Genomic DNA, 25,719 nt, shown 5'->3' on the forward strand with positions numbered 1-25,719 from the left:
GAAATCCTCCCCCCTCCAACCCACATCCCCGAGAGCAACCGATCCCGCACCTCTCGTGGGGGCAGCAAGGCGAACCCCTCCACTTGCTGCCTGGCAAACGCCCTCACCTGCATGTATCTAAACATGTTCCCCGGGGGGAGCCCAAACTTTCCCTCTAACTCCCCCAAGCTCGCGAACCTCCCCTCCACAAACAGGTCCCTCAACCTCCTAACCCCTACCCTGTGCCAGCCCAGAAATCCGCCATCAATGCTCCCTGGGACAAACCGATGGTTCCCCTGTATCGGGGCCTCCATCGAGCCCCCCACTTCTCCCCTATGCTGTCTCCATTGCCCCCAAATTTTGAGGGTAGCCGCCACCACCAGGCTCGTGGTATACCTCGTTGGAGGGAGTGGCAACGGCGCCGTTACCAGCGCCTCCAGGCTCGTGCCCACACATGACGCCGCCTCCATCCTCTTCCATGCTGCCCCTTCCTCGTCCATTACCCACTTATGCACCATCGCACCTTCACCTTCGACAACAAAGGTTGCTGAAATTTTCCTGTATGCGTGGAAATGGGAAGTGGCATTGATAGTGATCAACATACCAAAAGAAAGCATTTAGGGAGGGAAGCGTAGCAGGACTGGAACAAATGTTTCGGGCATTCCATGAAAAGGAGAGCAAAACTAGAGGACACATTTGGATTTCCTCAGCTCTGGCTTTTGGAGGAAGTGAATAGAGTCAATCGAGAAGTTGAGAACAAATGCAACAAGGTGTAGAAGGATGATGATTGGTTGGGCCTTCATTCATGGACAGGGCCTCTCGGCTGTCCTGGTGAGGAATGAAGGGAGCAATGAGGACACTACAATTATCTTCCATATCCTTGATTCAGTAAGGGACTTATAGTTATTGGAGATGGATCAGATTCAGCTTTAATGTCTCCCTTCAGATGAATAGCTTGTCAATGATCACTTTCGAGGCTCGCGTGAGAAATAATCACATGACTATGACATTGAAGAACTGTCAAGGCATGTGGAATTGTATCCCATCATGAATTACTGCCTTCAGGAGAGGAGAATTAAAAAGTGAAGAAAAGTGGTACTGGGGAAAATTGGTAATTGCTCCATAAATCACGGGTTAATCTGGGTGTTAAAAAAAACGGTGCTAAAAGGAGCACAAATTATAATAATAAGTAGAATGCCAGTTCAATCCCTTGGGCGGGGGTGGGGGATGGTAGTGGAACAGGTTTAATTATTTTAGACTAGAGAATGAATGCAGTTGGTTGATTGGTGGTTATAGCGTGTTGTAATGTTAGCCACAATTCCAGTGACTCAGGCTGCTGAACTGGCTTTTAGATTATTTTACTTTTACATTTGTTCTGGAGGTATGCTTTGGGTGTGCCAATCCCATGAGCCACTCTTCACCTCCTTGTCGGCTGAAAGTTAAGAACTGGGCTGTGCAGCAATGTTGGGCTCTGCTATAAAATGCAAAGACCCAGAATTAAATAATTAAAGCTGTGCTTGTAGAAACTAGTCCCTTTAATCAGACACAGCTTTTGTCGACCCCTGCCTTTGTGAGCCTTTAATTCGATTGGCTCCCAGAAGCTTGGCCCCTTTACTCGATGGTATGCAGCGGATAGAGGGATAGACAAGGCTTCTATTTCTCTCTGCATTCCTATTATGTAGAAGTGCCCCAGTAGCTGGGAAACTCATTATTATTGTTCATCATATAATCCATTCTTTAATGAGATTTTAATCATTTAACAGCTTGGATCCAATAGATGAATGGCCTCCTTCTGTGCCTTAATGATTCTGACTCTAATTTAAACTTTAGGGGTAGGATTTGGATCCTAATGAGGCATAATTGTTTTTTTGCTAAGTGTGACACCAGACAGACCATAAAATAGATGAGAGAAAGTGTTATAAACATCATGAGTGATTCAACCACCATGATTCCTATCTTCATGAAGCTTCATGTTTCAGAAGTAAACTGATCAAACCTAGATTTTGTGAGGGGACTGCATTAATTCAATTTGACTCTACCCATTGATTAATATTTTCATTGTGAGCTACTAAATCATTGAATTTACTCAGTACAATAATCTAATTTCAGTCAGTAGTATATTGTAGTTGTTACAATCCCAGTTGGTTATAACTGGATGGGAGGGTCCCAGAACAGAACCCTGGCTCAAAAGACGGTGGGCAGGATTCTCCGTTGGGTGACGCCGAAATTGTGAAATGCGATTGGGTGGAGAATTCGTTCCGACGCCAAAATCACGGAAGGCGCCGAACAAATCGCAATTCTCCGTCACTTCAAAAGCGGCGTTCATGAGTTCCGGAACGTTCGTACAGTAAATACCATTTGCATGTCATTAGTGGGCCCAACCCAGTATTCTCTGGGGCCTCCGCTATGCCCCGCCCCCAATGGGCCGAGTTACCGACAGCATTGTTCACTTGTGTTTTTAAAAATCGCAAAACAGGCATTTTGGCTGATGAAATGTCGAGAGAGAATGGCAGAGGTGCGACTGTGGGCTGCCAGGCCAGATGCTGGCTGGGGTGAGGGGCCCCTGCCATAGACGGGTGTTGGGGGGTGGGGTTGATGGGGGAACGGGACGAGTGGCCAGGGTGACCCCCTGTGGGACTGGGGCGGTGTCCACTCACGGACCGCCATTACCGTGGCTTTCGACGGGATGCCCTGATGACAGGCTGCTCCACACGAACCAAAAGGGGTTCCACTCGACGAAGGTGCAGCTGATATGCGACCATCAGCTGCGCGTCATACATGTATGCGCCTGATACCCGGGCAGTGTGCACGATGCCTTCATCCAGGCACACTTGACGATTCCGGATATGTTCAAGACCCCGGCTCCTGGGTGATGGGGGTTATCCGCTGCAGTCGTGGCTGATGACACTGATCTGGAGGCTGTAGATCGGCATAGAGACCCGTTATAACGACGCCCATACAAAGACCAGGTTCGTGATTGTGGTACTTCGGCCTCCTGAAGATACAGTTCAGGTCCCTGAACCGCTCTGGAGGTGCCCTCCAATATGATGCTGAGAGGATCACCCGCATCATGGCGACCTGCTGCGTCCTCCACAACATCTTGCAGCAGAGGGTGACGTACTGGAAAAGGTGGAGGAACACCTGGCCATGTCTGATGGAGAGGGGGAGGATGGGAAGCAGACAGGCAAGGGAGGCTGCATGACCTGTCCATCAGGGACAATGCACTTGGGTGGGTGGGTGGGTGGGTGGGGTGGGGGAGGGGGGAAGAGAGAAGGAGACTGGCCATCTCTCTCTCTCTCTCTCTCTCTCTCTCTCTCTCTCTCTCTCTCTCTCTCGGCGATGAGCTCATGTGCTCCCAGGTGACGTGGGTTGACCTGCTGCCCACCAGGGACAGGAGGGAGGGAGTCTGTGGTATTCCGGCACCTCCCCTGTGGGAGTCACCGGCACGGGCCCATCGCCGCCCCCCTCCCTCTGGGTGGCCGATGGACCCGGGCTCCTCCACGGGGTGGCGTACGAGCAGAGTTAACCCATGTGGAGGCCTGAGCTGGTGTTGACGAGGGACTGCATGCTCGCAGCCATGGAGCACAGGGAGTGGACTAGCTCCGTCTGGGACTGCACCACATCACCCATTGACTGTGCCACCACCGGGATTCGTGTCACATCAGCCAGTGACTGCGCCACCTCCATCTGCCTGCGCCACATCGGCCAGAACCTGGGCAATGCCGCTGACTTTCCCAGCCATGGCCTGTTGTGACTGTGCCACGCTCAGGAATGCCGCTGTGATTTCCAGGTAGTTCCGGCACATGGTTGCCTGTGAGTAGGCAACCCTCTCCTGGGCCATGGCCAGTACTTGCACAGATGTCCCAGGCCTTGGATATGTTGTCCATAGCCAAAACTATCGCTCCCAATGCCTTCACCATGGATGCCACCCATGCGGTGTTAGCCTGGGGATTCACCCCACCTCCAGCATGGTCGGCACCACCTGCTGCTCCTGCACACGGTTGGACTGCTCCAACTGCACTGTATCTCCACAATCGATGGGACTGTCCATCCCAGAAGCCCGAAAACTGACTGAACGGCAGCTAGTTCCTGGGATCGGCCTGCCCTCTGACCGTCCGCCCCCTCAGGTATTCCTACTTCAACCTGCTGTTCAGCTGTGTGGTGCACACTAGAGAGTGTCCCTGCAGCCTCTTCACTGAAGTGCCCAACTGATGTGAGTGTCTGGTCTGGTGGAGGGTGTTGGAAACGGGTGTGACAGAAAGTCAGTGTCATCCAGAGTCTCGGATGAAGGGCTGCCATCCGAGCTGCTCTTGTTGCTGCTTGGCTCATGGGGGGACCTTGGCTGTGGCACTGGCTGGGGGCGGGGACATTGGATGGACGCGCCCATTTCCAGCAGCTCCTGCAAGACACAGGACAAAACACATGATTAGACCGATTGTGTTCCATGTGGTGCCGGTGCTAGCCCCTCAACAGTAGCAGAATCGTTCCAGGTGCGGCGCCGATTTTGCTATCGTGCATCCCCACAAAATCTGTGTCAGCGTCAACACAGTCTCAGAAACGGAGAATCCCGCCCTATAACTTTATAAAAATAAAATGTTGAGGAACTGAGTCACAGGGCTGCGCATTTAGTTTTAACAACAAGAATTTATTTTATTAAACATGAAAAGTTGCATTATTATACAATCCTCTTTTACTCTCCCTTTAACTTAACATTTATAACTCGATTTTAAGATACATGAATTGCAAAATGTATCTTAAGCTACAATGATTTCATTAACATTTCCTTTCAAACATGCTGATTGGCTGTGGTCAGATAGGCACACTCCACCCTGAACCCCCAAGTTAGTGCCTGTGGTTTTCTCCTCAGAATCCCCTCGGATGATTGTCTTTATTGAAATATTTTTTTTCCAAATAAGGGGCAATTTAGTGTGGCCAATCCACCTCCCCTGCACATCTTTGGATAGTGGGGGCGAAACTCACGCAAACACACGGAGAATGTGCAAACTCTACATGGACAGTGACCCACAGTCGGGATCGAATCTGGGACCTCAGCGCCATGAGACAGCGGTGCTAACCACTGCACCACCGTGCTGCTTTCCCCAGATGATTGTTTCTTTACCATTTCAGATCATTGCACTTGTTTTCTTGACCATTACTCTATGGTATGACTTCTCTTCTAGCAAAGCGAAGAGAGATGTTCCCCCTCTAGCTTTCTAAATTAGCTGTTTCCAGCAGAGCTGCGAGAACTGTCTTCTCTCTCATTACCTATCTTCAACTGCAATCAAAACGACCTATCTAAAACTTAAAAGCTTCTCTACCACAAAAGGCCCCAGTTGCTAAGCAACATGAACATGCCTTTTTATTGTTCAAGCTGTAGACTTCTCTCAGCACAATAGAAACACAGTTGGAATGTAACCAGCCCACACATACAAACACCTTTGACCAGCATGAATCTAACTATAAATCCCTTAAAACTACCTCTACTTTCCTAACATAGTGTAATAAAAAGATCTCAAATCCTACCTTATTGAGTAAGTTATAGTTTTAGATGTTGCTTTGTTCGAGACAAATCTGTTGCATATACTAATGATTTTTTAAATGTTTCCTTTTGACTAATATATTTTCTATTGTAAGGTCTTGATAGAAAAGGACTGGATTTCATTTGGGCACAAGTTTGCTGACAGGTAATGTGAATACAACTTGAGTGAGAACATTATAACTCTTAAGAATTAGATATTTGATGTAATATATAATAATAATTTATATAATACAACGCCAGCATCTCCAAGTGTCTTACAGCCTATAATACGTTTGGAAGTATTGTAATGTAGGAAACCCAGCAGCCAGCTTGCACAGCAAACCCTGACAAACCACAGTATTGGAACCAGCAAGGTTTTTCATGCTCAAGGCCTGAAGTGGGATTTGAATCTAGAACTGTGTAATTCAGAGGCATGGGTGCTACCAGCTGAGCCACAGATGATGCAGATAAAATGGCATAATAGTTAACCTGCTGCTAAAGCAATATTTTAGATTTTTGGTTTGGGCGCAGTAAGTTGGAGGCTTTAATTTCACCTTCTAGAGAGTCAGAATTTTTACAGTATGGGAAGCGTCTCTTCAGCCCACCATGTCTGCGCTGGTCATCAAGCACCCCTTTAATCTCATGTTCCAGCACTTGGTCCGTAGCCTTGTATGCTATGACATTTTCAGATGCTCATCTCAATGCTTCTTAAATGTTGTGAGGGTTCCTACCTCTACCACCCTTTCAGGCAGTGAGTTCCAGGTTTCAACCACCCTCTGGATGAAACGTTTTTACTCACATCTCCAATAAATTTCCTGCCCATATCCTTAAGTCTATGCCGCATGGTTATTGACACCTCCGCTAAGGGGAACAGTTCCTTCCTAGCCACCCTATTTATGTCCCTCATAATTTTATACACCTCAACAGGTTACCCCTCAGCTTTCACTGTGCCAAGGGAAACAACTCCAGTCTATCCAGTCTTTCTTGACAGCTGAAACACTCCAGGCCAGGCAACATCCTGGTGAATCTCTCTGCACCCTCTCTTGTGCAATCACTTACTTCCAATAGTTGCCGACCAGAACTGTACACAATACTCCAGCTGTGGCCTAACCAGCATTTTATACAGCTCCATCATAACCTGCTCTTATATTCTATGCCTTGGTTAATAAAGATCCCATATGCTTTCTTAACCACTTTACCTGTCCTGCTGTCTTCTTGGATCTATGGACATGCACACCAAGGTCCCTCTGATCCTCTGTACTTCCTAGGGTCTACCATTGATTGTATATTCCCTTGCCTTGTGTTTTTTTACCTACACCTCCTTTGATTTAATTGTCATTCTTTCAGTGAGATAAGTGTGGATTTGAACTCTGGTCAACCAAAATTCTTCATAATTCCTGGATTGCGTTTTGTTTTGATTAGAATTATTTTTATTCAAAAACAAAGTCCAGTAATGATGGTTACCTTTTGAAGGGAAAAAATGTTGATTTCAGATTTTTCCAACCCAATTTTATTCGAGGTCCACTCTAGAATCTCATTCCAGCAATTGTCAAATTTGTAATCAAAATGAAATGACTATATTTTGCATAAATCAAAGTGAAGAAGTTGCTTATTGCACCTTCTGTCCTAAGCACTTTACACACTCCTTCATAGCTAATAAATTACTTTTAAAATGCAATCAGTGTGATGTAGGCAGATATCAATAGTCATTTAGCACACAATAAGGTTCTATGAACAGCAAATGAAATGAATCACCAGATCATCTCTTTTGGTTGTGTTGATAGAGTGGCGAAGTTGGCTAGGTCACTGGGGTAATTTAATGCTCCACTTTGAATAATATCTCGGGATATTTTACATCCATCAGAATGTGCAGACAGTTTAACATTTTGTTTGAAAATGACACACTGGCAGCATAGCAATTCATAAAGCAGTATTAACGTGTCAAAATCAGAAATACATAATGCATATTTGTAAGTTCCCAAAGCAGAACCTAATTTGGGAGCACATGGCCACTTGAAAATGACTCTCTATATCCAAATAAACATTGTGCAGCCTTTATTCCAGTTTTCACCAAGTACATGTTTCTACTCCATCTCCCTCTTTTCACACTCCAGTCATATTTCGGCAAATGTGTCCTTTTACCTTCCTCTCCTTCAGCTGGTGGTTCAGGGTTGTTCCATGGATGGCATTAGCTCTTGTTCTAAATATTTGTTAAGTGACCATGGGCATTGAACATTGAACTGTGCATGAATGATGGTTAAATGAACTGTGCATGAATGATGGTTAAATGAGTTGAAGATTTAGTTTTCACACAAAGAAATACTGTACTGTGAGTTCATTGCTTTCCTTCGAGACTCAGTTGTTTACATGGATCTCCGGCCATTTTACAGTTAGACTGTTCTAATAAGATTCCAAGGAAAGTTTAGCGTTATTTCGCATTAACAGAATGGCTACATTTTTGTAATCCACCTTCCAGTTTGCACCCTTGAAGGAATTTCCATAGCTCATATAGCACATCACAATTACTGGATAATGAGCAAGAGCAAACTTTGTCTTTCATTCATCTTTCCTGGTCGATGTCAAGGACACTGAAGCTAATTGTAGGAACTCAAAATTGTCCTGGTTAAAAGCTGACTCAGCAGAAACGTGAAATGGAAATAGGACTTTCTTGACCTGCGGGTGATGTGGTGTCAGCTATGACTAGGTTGGGAGCACTCTCGCCTCTGAGTCACAAGTTTCTGGGTTAAAGTCCCACTCCAGGGCTGAAGCACACAAAAACATGGCTGGCGCTCCAGTGCAATTCTGAAAGAGTGCAGCTATGTTGTAGGTGCCATCTTTTGGAAGAGATAATAAACCCAGGCCCAATCCCCCTACTTGGGTGGATGTCGAAGATCCCATGGTACTGTTTCAAATTTGCTGTTCAGTCCAGCATTTATCCCACAATCAAGAAGCCAAAAACAGATTGTTTGATCATTATCACGTTGCTGTTTGTGGGAGTTTGCTGTGTGGATTTTGGCTGTTATGTTTCTTCACACTACGACAGTGACTACATTTCGAAAATACATCTTTGGCTGTAAAGAGCTTTGAGTGATTCGATGGTCACAACAATTGCATTTCTTTCTTCCTTACTAAGTCATGCATGTCATATAGAAACCTTGTACTGCAGTAGGTATTGTGCATGATCTAATATATGTACATGACATTTTAGCTGTGGAGTCAAGTTTGAAAGGAATACTGTCCCAGGAGTTGGGCTTGTTTTAGTTTTGTGTGATGTATTCATAATCACTCATTTTAATTTTTACTCTGCTCGAGAGTTTCTAGTTATAAAAATTATGTTTTGGATTAATTATGTTTTTGTAAGGGCAGCATGGTGGCGCAGTGGGTTAGCACTGCGGCCTCACGGCGCTGAGGTCCCAGGTTCGATCCCGGCTCTGGGTCACTGTCCGTGTGGAGTTTGCACATTCTCCCCGTGTTTGCGTGGGTTTCGCCCCCACAACCCAAAAATATGCAAGCTAGGTGGATTGGTCACTCTAAATTGCCCCTTAATTGGAAAAATGATTGGGTACACTAAATTTATTAAAAAAAAAAAAAAAAATTATGTTTTTGTTCCTTGATGCACATTTCAGATTAATTTAGGATTTCTAGCTTTTACTTTTATATTTTCCCTTTGTTATTTTGGAATCCTGAATCATGGCTACACTTAATTTCATTTTCCAGAAGAGATAACCGAGTTCCTAATGCCTATTGTCATAACATTAACCACAAGTCACCCAAACACAAAATACTCTGTGCTGGAAATCTGAAATTAAAGCAGAAAGTGTTACAAATGCTCAGTGGGCCTGGCAGCATCTGAAGAGAGAGAAACACACATTTCAGTTATTTCTTTTAACATTAGCTTTGTTTCTCACTCCACAAATCATTATTGTTGTTATCATTTGCCCTCTTTACAATGCATCAGCATTCTATGCAAGGACTGATAACACAGTAGATATTCAAAAAAAGCTAGGAGTATTAAATTGTACTAAAATCAAGTTCCGAAACTAGCTATGTAGCTGGCTCACTAATTACATTCTAACCTTTCGGTGTACCATTACAAATACATTCTGTCTGGATAATTTTGATATGCTTTTTTTATGGCTCTTCTGTTTGTGAGGCACAGCAACAAAATAGGTACCTCCCTAGATGAAGGAAGGCAAAGTGAAAGGAGCCTCTGTGTATCGAAATTACTAGTAATAGGTCAGAAGAGATGGTTGGCTACTATCTTTCTCACCCTCGGTAGTCCTTAGACCAGAGGATTGGTTCTCTTTCTTAATAAGAAAATAAGAGCATCTAAAAGAAATCGCTACGTGCAAGTATTAATTTAATGCTGCTTTCCCTTCCCCCTTTTCTACTATGTAGATGTGGCCAGCTTGATGGGGACCCCAAAGAAATATCTCCAGTGTTCACACAGTTCATCGAATGTGTTTGGCACCTGACTGAACAGTTTCCTCGTGTATTTGAGTACAGTGAAATGTACTTACTTGAGATTCATGAACATGTTAATTCCTGCCAGTTTGGGAACTTCATTGGAAACTGCCAAAAACAACGGGAGAAAATGAAGTAAGAATTATTCCAGAGAAGAATGCTAGAATTGATAAAGTAAAAGATTATCTGCTTGTATCTTGGTGACCATGTGGGGTGTGCAGATCATTCAAAATATAAGAGAATGATCCAGATCACAGCGGATTTGAGATTAGAATATAGTGTTTTGCAAAACTCATTCTTATTTGTTTTCTATTGAGCAGTATAATGCAATGAGTTCCATCATGGAGCAGTACCATGAATGTGGAGGTCTGATCATGCTTGATTCTGAATATCCACTTGATCAACTCGTTGAAAAATCAAGATTGTATATATAATGTACATTATTTTATAAATATTAGAATTAGGGAATTCAATTTTTAAAGCTGAACTAAAATGTAACTTTTGAAATCTTTAGAAATTGGGTATGGTAGCATAATAAAAACGTAAAAAATTATAGCAGCAGTAGGCCATTTGGCCCTTGGCCATTCATTAGGATCACAGCTGATCGTCCAACCCAATAATCTGTTCCCGCCCAATTAGACCGAAAAGCTATGGAGGTGATTCTTCAGCCGTTTTGTGCCCATCGCAAATCCTGCTTTGGTGGGAGAGCCCCAAAATGAGATTTGGGTTGGGCTCAAAGCAATTTTCCCAGCCCCCTCTAGTTGGCGAGATCAGGATCGCATCCGCAAAGGGCGAGAAAATGGAATTTGCATTCATTTTAATTGTATTAGTGAGATTAAAATCAAATGCAGAGACCACCTGACATTCTCTCCAACACCCTCAGCCCACCCCAGGGGAAAGTCACCTGGATGTGAATCAATACTGGTCCTTAAAACTGGGGACCATGTGCCATGGCATCCATGGGGGAGGAAGGAAGTGAGTACCCCTCTCCACTTATCTCCAGGGAGCATGGGTCCAGCAGCCGCTGGTCAGATGTTGTGGGTGGGGGTCATTCAACGGAGCTGGAACCCAGTTTGCGGGACTCCGAAATTGGGGTCTCTTTGGATCTGTGAAGCCATAAAGCCTGCTTTCTTTTATGTTGAGCACTTCGTAACAGGGCAAAGCACAGCTGCAGCCTGTCCTAAATTCATCTTCCAGGACAGAGCAATTCTGCAGCTTGTTTCTTGGAGAAGCATTTCACTCTCTGAAATTTCCAGAGTATAATTTCACTGTTGCAGTATGCCTGCTTTTATCCCTTTGTACTTGATTGTTTGCATTGAATTTCACACTCCATAATTTTTACAGGCCTCTTGATTGACAGCTGAAGGCTATCTCAAAGGAGGGATAAGCTTTGTTTTTGTAGCACTTCACGGTCCATTAACTCTGAAGGGCTTCCTCTTTTGAGCAGGTGTCCTGTCTGACAGCATTTTTTATATAGTGCTCCCTACATAAATACATAGATACGTAGAAGATAGGAGCAGGAGGAGGCCTTTTGGCCCTTTGAGCCTGCTCCGCCATTTATCACGATCATGGTTGAACATCCAACTTGATAGCCTCATCCTGCTTTCTCCCCATAACCTTTAATCCCATTCTCCCCAAGTGCTGTATCTAGCCGCCTCTTGAATATATTCAGTGTTTTAGCATCAACTACTTCCGGAGGAAGTTGCAGCAGCAGAGCGGGCAGCAGAGGCAGGTGGCAGCCACCCAGGATGGAGAGCGGGCCGTCCAACAGACCGAGGAGGAGTAGGTACCAAGGAGGCGCCACATGGCCTCGTGTACTGGCCACCCATCATTCGAGGACCTGCCAGACCGGGCATGCGTTGAAGACTCCGAGAGACAGTGCGACACATCTGCCAGATGATGGCACAACTGGCACTGCGGGGGTTTGGGGGAGGACACCTGCTCCCAGTGGTCATCAAGGTGACGGTCGCCCTGAACCTTTACTCGATGGGGTTCTTCCAGGTGCCGAGTGGGGGCCTGTCCTGGATCTTTCGGGCCTCGTTGCACAGCTGTATCCCTGCTGTCAGGGAGGCCATATATGTCCACTTGGATCAATACATCTAATTCCATGTGTATCGAGCCCACCAGGCTGTCCGGGCAGCCGGGTTCACCGCCATCGACGGGATGCCCTGGGTCCAGAGGTAATCGGGATGCATGTTCCCCTACGAGCACCTGCAGATGACAGGCCGCTCTACATAAACCGACAGGGGTTCCACTAGATGAACGTGGAGCTGCTATGTGACTATCGGCTACGCATCATTCACCTCTGCGCCCGATAACAGGGCAGTGTGCATGACTTCTTCATCCTGGCACACTCGACAATTCCTGACAAGTTCGAGATGCCCCCCCTCCCCCGGCTGAGGTGCTGGCTCCTGGGGTTATCAGCTGCGGTCCAGGCTACTGACGCCTGTCCGGCGGCCACAGACTGATGCGAAGACCCACTGCAACGACGCCCATACAGCGACATGGAGCGTGTTCGAATGGTGCTTCGGCCTCCTGAAGATGTGTTTCAGGTGCCTGGACCGCTCTGAAGGGGCCCTCCAGTACGATGCTGAGAGGGTCCCCCACATTGTGGCGGCCTGCTGATTCCACAGCATCAGCAGAAGAGGCGATGTGCTGGAGGAGAAGGAGGAATGCAAGGCCTTGTCTGATAAGGAGGATGCGGAGGAGGGTGAGAGGGGCAGAACATGGAGCCCAGGCAGGCACGGGAGGTTGCACGACATGTGTGCCAGGGCCAACGTGCACAGGCCGCTCTGCTCTCCTCCAGGGAGGAGGTTGGGGGCAGGGAGACTGGCCACAGGAAGGAATACTGGGGGGGGTGGGGGGGGGGGGGGGGGGGGGGGGGTTGACATACATGTCACAGGGAACCGTAACTAAGCAGGGTCTCATTTCCTCGCCTGGGGCCGATCTCCACCCTGGCGACCTCCCTTTCTTATGGGCCGCCAACCACGTCCAGGGCCCTCTGCTCGGGGGTCCCAGCACTAATCCCTGCGGCATCCTACTAGTCATTGCCTACCATTTGGAAAAACCCGTTTATTTCTACTGTGTCCTGTCTGCCAACCAGTTTTCTATCAATCTCAACGTATTACCCCTAATCCCATGGACTTTAATTTTACATGTTAGTCTCTTATGTGAAACTTTGTCAAAAGCCTTCTGAAGTCCAAATAAACCGCATCTACCGGTTCCCCATCATCAACTCTACCAGTTGCATCCTCAGAATTCTCCTAGATTCGTCAAGCATGATTTTGTAAATTTATGCTGACTCTGTCTGACCCTGCCACTGTTTTCCAAGTGCTCTGCTATAAAATCCTTGATAATTGATTCTAGAATTTTCCCCACTTCCGAAGTCAGGCTTCCTCGCCAACAATTCCTTGTTTTCTCTCTACCACCCATTTAAATAGTGGGGTTACATTGGCTACCCACCAATCTGTAGGAACTGTTCCAGAGTCTAGAATCTTGGAAGACTACCAATGCATCTGGTATTTCTATGGCCACTTCCTTAAGTACTCTGGGATGTAGATTATCAGGCCCAGGGGATTCCATCAATTTCCCTCACACCATTTCCCTAATAATACTGATTTCCTTCAGTTTCTCCCTCTCACTAAACTTGATCCCCAACGTTTCTGGCATGTTAATATTGTGTTGCTGGATGACTATCCAAAGGCCTGGATTAAGGATCCAAAGAAATGCTCCAAACCTACCATGGAGTTTAAATTTAATAAGTCTGAATATAAAGCTAGTTTTGTGGTTAGCACTACTGCCTCACGGCGCCAAGGACCCGGGTTCAAACCCGGCCCTGGGTCGCTGTCCGTGTGAAGTTTGCACATTCTCCCCGTGTCTGCGTGTGTCTCACCCCACAACCCAAAGATGTACATGGTAGGTGGATTGGCCACGCTAAATTGCCCCTTAATTGGAAAAATTAAACAAAATATAAATAAAGCTAGTTTCAATACTGGAACTATCTAATTGTTGTCAAAACCCATCTGGTACGCTGGTCTTTATGGATGGAAATCTGCCAAATTTACACAGTATGGTCTATGTGACCCTTAGCAATGTATTGAACTCTGTCCTCTGAAATAGCCTAGGAAGACACTCTTGTCTTAATCAAGAAGGCAGTTGTTGAAAGACTCCGTTTACTGAAGGACAATTAGAAATGGGTAATGAAGTTGGATTGCTAGCGGATGAGGCGGTGTGTGAGAGACTCAGGAAATGCATGCAGAATTACCTGCCGGTAAATGATACTGGAGAAGTCTCAGCAGCAGTGCTCTGAGAGGCATTGAAGGCACTGGTGAGAGGGGAGCTGATCTCAATCCAGGCTCATAGGGACAGGACAGATAGGGCAGAAACGGACCGACTGGTTAAGGAACTTTTACGGACGGACAGGGGCTGCGCGGGGTCCCTGAGTCCAGAGTTACTCCGGAAACGACAGAGGCTGCAGGTCGAGTTCGGGGTGCTGACAACAGGCAAGGCTGTAGAGCAGCTTAGAAAGGCAAAAGGCGCGATATACAGGCATGGAGAGAAGGCCAGCAGAATGCTCGCGCAACAAATTGTACTGTAAATGCACTGTAAATTCTATGATAACAACTAAGGAAGAGAGAAGCAGCTAGGGCGATAGGAAGGATAGCGGAGGGGGAGGGAAATCTGGTGGGGGACCCAGCAGGGCTGAACAAGATGTTTAGGGACTTTTATAGTAAGCTGTACACTTCGGAAGCCCCCAGGGGACCCGAGGGGATGAGGCGATTCCTGGACGGACTGACCTTCCCAAGAGTGGGTAGGGGGTTGGTGGACTAACTGGGGGCCCTGGTCAGGATCGAAGAGGTATTGGGGGGCCTGAAGGCCATGAAGTCGGGTAAAGCCCTGGGGCCAAATGGGTATCCGGTGGAGTTTTATAAAAAGTTTGCCGAGGTAGTGGGGACGATGCTGGTCAGAATTTTTAATGAGGCAAGAGACAGAGGGGTTTTCCCTCGACGATGTCGCAGGCCTCTATTCTGCTTATTCTGAAACGGGATAAAGACCCAGAGGCTTGTGGGTCTTGCAGGCCGATCTCTTTGATCAACGCATTCGCTAAGTTACTGGCCAAGATCTTGGCGATTAGAATTGAGGACTGTAATTGCGGAGGACCAAAACGGGTTTGTAAATGGTAGGCAACTGGTGGCCAATCTAAGAAGGCTACTTAATGTGATTATGATGCCCCCGGAGAGCAGGGAGGTAGTGATAGTGGTAGCTATGGATGCGGAATAGGCTTTTGACCGGGTCGAGTGGGATTATCTGTGGGAGGTGCTGGGACGGTTTCGGTTCGGGGAGGGGTTCATTGACTGGGTTAGGCTGTGATATCAGGCCCCAGAGGCTAGTGTAAGGACGACATCAGATTACTTCAGACTGCACCAGGGACAAGACAGGGTTGCCCTCTCTCCTCACTGCTCTTCGCGCTGGCCATAGAGCCGATGGCAATTGCTCTGAGAGCTTCAAGGAAATGGAATGGGCTGGTCCGGGGGGAAGTGGAACATAGAGTCTCGTTGTACGCGGATGACCTGCTGTTATACGTATCGGACCCAATGGCAGGGATGGACGGAATCATGGAAATCCTGAGGGAATTTGGCCGGTTTTCAGGATATAAATTGAACATGCCTAAGAGCGAATTGTTCATAATTCAGGCGAGGAGGCTGGAGAGTAGGCTGAAGGGGTTGCCGTTCAGGCTGGTAGGAGAAAGCTTCAGATACTTGGGGATACAGGTGGCACGGGACTGGGGCAAGTTGCAAAAGCTCAACCTGTCCTGACTGGTGGAACGAGTGAGGGAGGAGGTTCGGAGGTGGGATGTGCTCCCGCAGTCACTAGCGGGGAGGATGCAGACTGTTAAGATGATGATTCTCCCGAGATTGTTGTTCATATTTCAGTGTCTCCCCATTTTCATCCCGAGGTCCTCCTTTAAGAGGCTGAATAAAATTGTCCTGTGATTTGTCTGGGCGGGGAAATCCCCGCGGGTGAGGAAGGTGATGCTCGAAAGGAACAGAGGGGAAGGGGGGCTGGCGTTGCCGAACTTCAGCAACTACTACTGGGCGGCAAACATAGCGACGATAAGGAAATGGATGGTGGGTACGAGATCGGTTTGGGAGCGGATGTAGGTTGCTTTGTGCAGGGGCACCAGTTTGGCAGCCCTGGTTACAGCACCTCTGCCGCTCCTGCCGGCGCGGTATTCCACCAGCCCCATAGTATTTTTTTAAATTTAGAGTACCCAATTAATTTTTTCCAATTAAGGGGCAATTTAGCGTCTTCAATCCACCTACCTTGCACATCTTTGGGTTGTGGGGGAGAAACCCACGCAAACACGGGGAGAATGTGCAAACCCCACACGGACAGTGACCCAGAGCCGGGATCGAACCTGGGACCTCAGCGCCGTGAGACTGCAGTGCTAACCCACTGAGCCACCGTGCTGCCCTACCAGCCCTATAGTGGTGGCGGCTTTGTGGATCTGGGGCCAGTGGAGGAGGCATATATGGGAAGTGAGAGCATTGGTGTGGACCCCAATCTGCGGCAATCACTGATTTGCCCCGGGGAATATGGATGGTGGGTATTGACTGTGGCGGAAGGCGGGGATTGCGAGGGTGGGTGATCTGTTCCTGGAAGGGAACTTTCTGAGCATCAGGGCGTTGGAGGAGAAGTTTGGGCTACCGGGAGGAAATGACTTTAGCTACTTACAGGTGCGGGATTTTGTGCACAGACACGCCTCCCACCAAAGGGGAGGCAGGACAGGGTAGTTTCACGGGGAGAGGTAGGTGAGGGTAGAGTCTCAGATATTTACAAAGAACTAATGGGTGCAGAGATACACAGACTGAGGACCTGAAGCTTAAGTGGGAAGAGGAGCTCGGTGGGCGGGGTGGGGAGAGATGGAGGACGGTGTTTGGGCAGAAGCTCTAGGCAGAGTAAACACGACCACAACATGCGCCAGGCTCAGTCTGATCCAGTTTAAGGTCGTGCACCGGGCACACATGACGGTGGCCCGGATGAATAAATTCTTCGGGCTTGTTTTCTTTTTTTTGTAAAAATTTGAATTAAAATTATTTTTTTTTAAAAACAAAAAACATTTCATTTTATACGATGAGCATTGCTTTAGAAAGTTGTGTAGGGAAACAACAAGGCTTGTGTCCACTTAATTGTTTATGCAAATGTTACAATAGAATTCTGTCTGACCTAATCCTTAGTAATCCATGTTTATCAGCATTTTGGAATTAATAGCAAGTTGGGAACTGATGATGGCTGGTTTAGAATTTTTAAATTTGAGGAAAATAATTCACCACCATCTTACACTTTTGAGTCTGAAATTGTGCTTTTTAAACACAAGCATTCTTGCAAAAGAAATGTTTTCAACAAAATCTATTTTTGACAGAATTCAACAGAAAACTCATTCCTTGTGGCCATTCCTTTTGGAAAACCAGCACAAATATTTGAATCCCCTCTATGACCCGAATCTCCCATGCGCACATGAAGTACTTCAGCCAAACACGGTCTCCTTCAATTTCAAGTAAGTTTAAGTTATTCTTTAAATTCTGTACCATACTTTGCAGCTCAGAATGTTTCTCTAACATTTGAATCTTAATTGCTACTTCAGGTTTTGGCGCTGTATGTACCATCAGTTTGACTTAACAATACAACCCAGGCAATCGCAACTCAGCCGAGTTTTGTCCTTCAGTGAGCAGAATAAACAACTGGAAGTGGAAGCCAAAAAGCTGGAGGCGGTGAGTTGAATATGAACTATGTAAGAGATATAAAGTTATGTTATATAGTCCTACTTGCTGCTTTTCATCGTACACCAAGGCTTATTTTACTCAATGACGTAGAATAAGCATCCAGTTTGTTTATCAGCCGTGGCTTGGTTGCTTGCATGGTTGCCTTCGAGTCAGAAGATTGTGGGTTCAAATCCTGTTCCAGGACTTGAGCACAATGATGTAGACTGACTCTGCACTGCAATACTGAGGGAACACTAGACTGCTAGCAGACTTTCAGGTGAGATAGTAAACCAGCCCTGTCTGTCCCGTAAGTGGATGTGAAGACGGCACGCAAGAGCAGGGAGTTATTCCCATTGTATTCACTAATATTTTTCCTTTGATCAACATTACAAAAGCAGGTTATCTGGCTGTTATCACATTGCTGTTTGTGGGAGCTTGCTGTGTGCAAATTGGCTGCCACATTTCCTATATTATATCAATAACTACACATCAAAAAGTGCTTATTTGGCTTTGTGATGTCCATTGGGTGTAAATGGTGCTATATAAATGCAAATCTTTTTCGCTCAACAGTAACACAAGAATGGCTCACTGCATTGGTGCAAAACAGCATTGTGCCACAAAATGATGGGATATTGGCCGTACCTGTGATTTTTGCATATGGTTTGTTCTAATCTCCCAACAGCCTTGGGGGAGGAGTGACCAGTCACCTAAAGCTAAGTCACCTTTGGCTGTCTGCACATACCTCCAGTAAAGTGCACACCTATTCAATATTTAAACTACCCATTAGCTTAATTCACTGGAAAGTGAAAAAAGCAAAAATGTATTAATTAGGAAGCTACATACGGGGGTTGCCAACTCTGGTTGGGTATATTCCTGTAGGCCTTGTCATATGACCCTCCTATCAAATAGTTTTTATTTCCCATCTCCACTATTTTAAAACAAATAAATGAAGGTGTTTGATTAAAATGAAAGCTACTTTTTTAAATGTCCGTGTGATTTTATTCCCACACTGCTTGCAGCAGTCTCCAAGAAATTAATCTTCCAATTCTACAGATGCCAAACCAATCCAGCTAAATTCGATTTTTAAAAATGTGACCTTTAACTTCACTGTTTTGACTAAACCAAAGTCTTGCTAATTAATTTGGAATTTAATGTGGTTAACTTTGTCTTTCTGTTACAGCAAATAATAAAATTGGGTCAAAAACCAAGTACAGTCCACAATAAGGAATCTTTTCACCCAGTTAGCCGATTAACAGAGATGCTTAAGGCATCTGAAAATGTATGTAAAGAAAGACAGCAAGCAACTATGGAAAATAACTCGGTTAGAACACTGGAAGATGGCAACATTCCTGGAGAAGGATGCAAGGAACTCGGACCTGCTTTCTCTAAAGCTGAGCCTACGTTAGTTAATTTAGAGCTTGGAATGGCAAAGATGACCTGCTAAGTCAGAATGGGACAGAGTTCTTTCAACACCTGGAAAAGTGTTTGTGGGAATCACAGAGGCCACTAACCAAGTGTTCAGTCTTCTGGAAATACATACATGGTTTACAGTTAGCCAGTCAGATTGGTGGTTAATGGCATGGTTTTGAACTTAACTCGATTTTTGCTCTCGTTACTGAATTAAATTTCTAATTCAAGTAGCCATCAGATCTGTAACAGCCGAATGAAGTACTTCAAAAATTTCAACCTAAAAATATGTAATATCTTTGATCCAAATCAGTAACGTTTGCACTATGCAAAATTTATTTATGTTACGCTATTTTTTCATCTTAATTAGGTGATGCACAATAATCAGGACTTGAGAAAGTATTGGACAGGAATCCTTTGACAAAGTGAAGATTTAGCTGTGTGTTGCGATTGTATCTTACTGATAAAACGTGTACAAAACTGGTGTTGGCAGAGGATGCACTTGATAGTGGTGTTGCTTTGAAATTAAGAGGTATCCATGAAACAATGACATCTCTGTAACCTATTGGGAAAATTCCTATTAATGCCTGGCTTACAGTAGAATTATGTCACAATATGTTATGCTATGAACAATGAATTCAGCAGACACCATACTATGGCATAACTACCTCGTACTTCAATGTTATTGTTCAGTTACGAAGTATGGATTCTGATACTGGATGAGCATCATGTTAATTCCAGTGTAATAGATGTAGGAGGCAAACATATTCATTATTTTTCCCAATTGGAATTATCCACTGATCTGTTTGAAGCAGACCCGCTTGGTCTATAAAATGCTAGTTGACTTGTCCTGGGCAGTGGGTTTTAAAAGGGGAAATTGTCTACAATCACTGGGCTTCATGATTTGTGAAATATTTGGAACAATGAAGGGCAACATGTTGTACAGTGGTTAGCACTGGGACTGCAGCGCTGAGGACCTAGGTTCGAATCCCGACCCTGGGTCACTGTCCCCGTGGAGTTTACACATTCTCCCTGTGTCTTGCTGGGTTTCACCCCCACAACCCGAAGACGTGCAAGTTAGATGGATTGGCCATGCTAAATTGCCCCTTAATTAGAAAAAAAATTGTGTACTCTAAATTTATACAAAAAAAAAATTTGGAACAATGCTATATATGGGCATGTGTTTGACATGAATCATTCAGAAGAAACTGGGTAACTGCTGTTGTGATTTATGCAAGATTGTTTGAAGCGTATCATTTGCATTAGAGCCTTGGGAGAGCGAGGATGTTAGTTGCGAGGATGTTGACCACCAGTGTAAGAGCAGTTTCTATTGGCAGACTGTTGTGTTCATTTCTAGTCCTGAAATTGAGCAGGTTTAAGTTCATTGTCAAAGATTTAAAAAAAAAAATGTAGAGTACCCAATTCATTTTTTCCAATTAAGGGGCAATTTAGTGTGGCCAATCCACCTAGCCGGCACATCTTTTGGGTTTTGGGGGCGAAACCCACGCAGACACGGGGAGAATGTACAAACTCCATACGGACAGTGACCCAGAGCCAGGATCCAACCTGGGACCTCGGCGCCGTGAGGCTGCAGGGCTAACCCACTGCGCCACCGTGCTGCTCATGTTCATTGTCAAAGATGGAAATTTTGTAAAAGTGTATGAAAGAAAATGTTTTTAAAAACTGTATTTTATGTTTCTCAAGTTGCACCCTTGGCAAATGTGGAGCTCAACTGATCCTGTGAGATTCTGGGGCAAGAATTGAAGTGACAGAACTTGCGAACAATTGTACTACGATTCTTATCACTGTTTTAAAAATGTTATTTTTTTAAATGTTACTTTCACCCCTTTATTCCCTCACATGCATCTTCATTGAGAAAGGAGGCAACACGTTCCTAATGCTCCTCTGTGGCTGTTTTGTCATGTTGATTCTCTCACGAAGGAAAAACTGGGAGGAAGAAAAGTGTTTTCGCTGTGCATCTCTCTGGGATGAGTGAAATGCCTAGTTCCAAGTATGGAATGAACTTATCACTACACAATACTGTAAAGCAAGTAACCATACAGGGCTACTGCACTACCTTGTCACTTAAATACAATCTAACTCAAATTGGTCTGCTCTTGGGTGTGTTGAAATGTGTGATACAGTTTCCAGTAACGCTCCAAATGATCTTGTTTTATAGTCTGTTGTATTCTAAAGTCTGCTTTATTTTGCAGCTATAGCAAAGAATTTGAAAAGGGACAAAAGAACAGTAATTCAATAGTATAAAATATATAGACTGTTTCTAGAAATTATTCTCCTATTGAAAGCTCTTTGTTTTTCCAGTTTGTGCCTTTTCCTTGCACTGCTGATACTTAACTTGACATATAGAAGCTTATTCACCCTTTCACGCAGTACTTGGGAGAAATTACGGATTCAGAATGATCAGAAAAGCTATTTAAATTGATGTATTGTATTTGATCGCGGTGCAGGTACTAAACCTATTGATTACTAACCTTGCTTACAGCTATTTAAAAGCCCCAGCTTTTTTATTATCTTGATGAAAGCTCCTGAACTAATTTTGCCAAAATTTCAGTAGTGCAAATTAAAGCAAGGCTTCAGAGACTTTACTCCAAGTAGGTATGGCAGCATATCTGGTAATTTAACACAACATTATAAGTTGGAAATGGGTGTAGGACATTCTATTGTTGTACATGCTCTCTGTAAATGAAGCATTTGCTGTTTATTGCAGTTGCTTAAAAAAATGTTTATAGCATATTGGAAATTCATGGGACAGGAGACGTGTATTAGAATACTAATGTGTACACATTAGGGCAGAGTTTACAAAGGCACAATGCAGACATGGATGTCACCTACTGGGAACACATCAGGAGATTACTGACATCATATAATTTTCCAACCATTAATTTTAAATCATGGGGGGTTGTGCCTTTTAATTTTCCAATATATTCTGCCAGCAGACAAGGCTTCATGCCAGAGGCAAATATTTGCATGTTTGTTTTGAGCAAATATTTGGAGAATGTCCTCTGAAGCATAAAAGTATGCTCTTGACTATATCACTAACAAAATACCAATAAAGTGCCATTAATGGATAGCATCTTTTAAATACCCTAAATTATACAAAGCTCGGGACTTTAAAGCCGCGATTATTGCGTTTATTTAGAAGCCACATAGAACACTTGAAATTAATAAATATTTGAGATACATATTCACACAATTATTTTAGCAGTCCATAATAAATGTTAGTTGTTTCTATATATCTATCTTTCATTACAGAAAACAAGTAGACTTTTGGAAAAAGTATATCGTGGGCTCAAAAACGAAGTAACATACATTTAAATTATAGTGCTCTCTTTATCTCTTTGCAATATCTGTGGTCACCTGAGGAAAGTCACCAACGTTTTAAAAATGAATGGGAGGGTATATGCGCCCTTGTGCATGTTTATATATTGTATATCTGATACCACTGTAGGTATAGGATTTCCATGTTCATTCTCCTGTTGAACAAAATGGTTCAAATGGCAGAGATGGATCGGCAAGTGGATTTTTGAGGACAATGACTTTAACAACAGACAAGTATTAACTTTTCATTGTGACTAGGAAAGTAGTTTGTGAAAATGCAACACTTTATTTTGAAAGACTAATTTACAGACTGATCAACTATCCATCTAACATTCAACCAAATTAATTTCTAAATTCATTTTCTGTACCAATTTGCAGAGCACTGTGGCACAGGAAGAACATTTAGAAAGATGTGGTTTTTCTTTTGAAACATTTTTGCGTAGTACTCATAATAAGATATTGAAATATGGTAAGCATCTAGCTTGCCATTGTGGCAGACGAGATGGATTCACATCATTAGGCACTACAACTTGCATACAAGCTGTTTTTGTGTTTAAAACCAAAACCATTTCTATCTGTATATTTCCCAGCAATTGGTATGCCTCCTCTTTGGTTAAAAATTCAGTTTAAAAGTTGACTCTGTCCTCTCTTTTTAATATCATTAATGAAGGGAGGAAACTACATGCACATTGCTATGCATTGACAATAACTCTTTCTCTATTCATCCTCAAGTCCATGCACTTATTAGTGACATTACTCAAAAATTGTTTGCATACTATCAAGTGCATTATAACACAGTATTTATTGTTACCCTTTGTAATTTTGTGTAAGACGAATATGGGTTGTTATCTATTTGTTTTGTACTTGTGAACTTCATTTGAATGAATTTGTATCTAGAGATGCAAATTATGTATGACCTGTTGGATAAACTTGTTATACTTTTTGAAGTTCAAGCCTAGGCAGAAACTACTGAATAGGCCTTGTAGGCACTTCTGCAGAATTTATTTGGTGAGATACTGGCAAGGATGACTCTATCAGAGTAAACGTTTGGTCAGTAAAGTCGCAAGCTTACTGTTGCAGTTGAATTTTGTTGTTGACATCACCCACTTAAGTAAGCAATGCTGGTAATCCATTTCAAAATAAACCCAAACAATTATAACTTGTGTATAAATTATTTCACTGTGTGCAGAAATAAATACTGAATTATACTGATTGTAATTTTCCTCCATGAGCACTGTGATTATGCATACTGTTAGCAGAATTTTATATACTTGGATGAAACAGAGTTATTGAACTTGTTTTTTTAACTTTTCAAAATGTTATAGTTGCTTGAAATAATGAACATGATTTTGTACGCCTTTTTCAGTCTTAAATCAGGTACACAATGCATTTGCACGCACTTGGACTTCTCCATTAGTATGATTTTTCACTTTAACATTCCTTCTATTTTTGTGGCTGCTGAGTGTGATCTCTGAGATTGGAATAGATTTGTGCTGTAGGTGGCTTCAAATATTTTATTCCATCGTGATCGTCAAGTTCTTCAGTGAAAACAGTGTTTTATTCTGGGAAGAATTTGGATCTTGACTCCTATGGGCGAAAGATCTATAGTTTTGATGTGGTGCGCTATGTGATCCTTCCAGACAAAGATTGATGCAAGTGCCCATTTAGTACTGTCTAGTGGAGATATGTAGTTCCATAGTCAGTTACACTGATGACATGGCTTTCTACTTTGGAATGAAAAATAAATGGTTGTTGTGAGGTACAAATTCTGGGGACTTTAGATTTTGCAACTCCTGGCGCAGGTCTATTGGTAATAGATAACCCACGATAGTGATCCAGTGATTAATTCACAAGTTATAAGTAAATTAGATAAAAGTACTTATTTATTAGAAATATTTCATTTCAGGCCTTTGTTTTGGATATGATGGGAATTCCAAGAACTATGAAGGGACCATGCAGTGGAAAGCACTCCAGAAGTTATAAGTAACAAATAACACTGGAGATATGATTAAGAGATATCATCTCAGTTTCTGCTTTGGGTTTGGTGCCCAGTTTTGATGTATAATAAGACTGTTTTTGTGTAAATAAAATTAGGTTAATTTGCGAAGCATGTTATTGCACTCTGCTAAGTAACATGATGGGGGTATTCAGGGAAATTACGCAGACCTATAAACTAGGAATGAGTGTTTTTTAATATCTTGTTACACTACCTCTTTTACAATGGTTATTTGTGTTCTGCTCAATGGACCCAGTAACAGGAATAGCCCTAATTTGAATTTCTGGTCTGGAGCTTTTCTTATAGCCCTGCTGAATGATTACATGTGCTGCAGAACACAGAACTACTTCAGGATTTTGGTGGGTGGTTGGGGAAGGAATGAAGAAGTCAGTTATTCAGAAATGGTTGGAGCAGGATCCTTTTGCAATTTCCTTTTAAATCAGTGCACTAAAGTTCAATATTCAACTTTGATGTTTTACTATCAACCCCCTTGTGATTAACCCTAATCTCCAGTCCTGCTGAGAGTTCAGCATGTAATCATGGGTAGGGCAGAATCTGTTGTAATTAGTGTATTGAACTGTTTAATGTGAGGTGGTAATGTGGGTTAAAGAATGCCCAGGAAGCCAGTTACATTTTACAGATGATTTGGACACTATGTTGCCTTATTGTAAATCTAAAAATAGAATTTAAAAAATGTTTGAATGTTCTTTGTGTAAATGCTTATTTGACAAATAAAGTTTTTTTTTTTAAAAGGAGTTTGAACATGTATCCTAATCCATGTTCCCTTTAAAATATGGTGAATGCTCTGTTTATTCACTATGTGGTTTCTTTAAATATTTTTCTGAAGTTACACATGCACACTATATCATGTAACAAAGCCTGCATCGCCCTCACATGTTCAGCTTAGTGGTTTTACGATCCCAGTTGATGTTATAACTAGATGGGAAGATCCCAGAATGGAATCCTGTCTCAAAAGACTAACTTTTACTTTTTTGAAAACATGGAGGAACAGAGTCACAGGGCCGCTATTTAGTTTTTACAACACTTTAAAAAAAATTAAACATGAAATGTTTAATTGTGAAATAATACTTCCTTATGCTCCCTTTTAGCTTCAGAATTCTACACCAATTTTAAGGTTAACCGGGTTACAAAGTATATCTTGAGCTGTAATGGTCTCGGGAGTACACAGTCCCTTTAAACACACAGACTTGCTGTGGTCAAACATACTCGTGGATTCCTCCTCAAAATCTCCC

General features: G+C 43.6%; 1 protein-coding gene across 1 annotated transcript in view; it reads left to right on the forward strand.

The window, feature by feature from the left end:
* The window catches only part of mtmr6 (myotubularin related protein 6), a 57,932-nt gene extending 32,711 nt beyond the window's left edge, over positions 1 to 25,221 (forward strand). Inside the window, exons 10-14 of the mRNA XM_038817917.1 lie at positions 5,614 to 5,663; positions 9,896 to 10,096; positions 17,385 to 17,519; positions 17,607 to 17,733; positions 18,905 to 25,221. Of these exons, the coding sequence (XP_038673845.1) occupies positions 5,614 to 5,663; positions 9,896 to 10,096; positions 17,385 to 17,519; positions 17,607 to 17,733; positions 18,905 to 19,168 (777 nt within the window). The 3' untranslated portion in view covers positions 19,169 to 25,221. The remainder of the gene's footprint in view (positions 1 to 5,613; positions 5,664 to 9,895; positions 10,097 to 17,384; positions 17,520 to 17,606; positions 17,734 to 18,904) is intronic.
* The last annotated feature ends 498 nt before the right edge of the window (positions 25,222 to 25,719 follow it).

Source organism: Scyliorhinus canicula, chromosome 14, assembly GCF_902713615.1.
Source record: "Scyliorhinus canicula chromosome 14, sScyCan1.1, whole genome shotgun sequence".
NCBI lineage: Eukaryota > Metazoa > Chordata > Chondrichthyes > Carcharhiniformes > Scyliorhinidae > Scyliorhinus > Scyliorhinus canicula.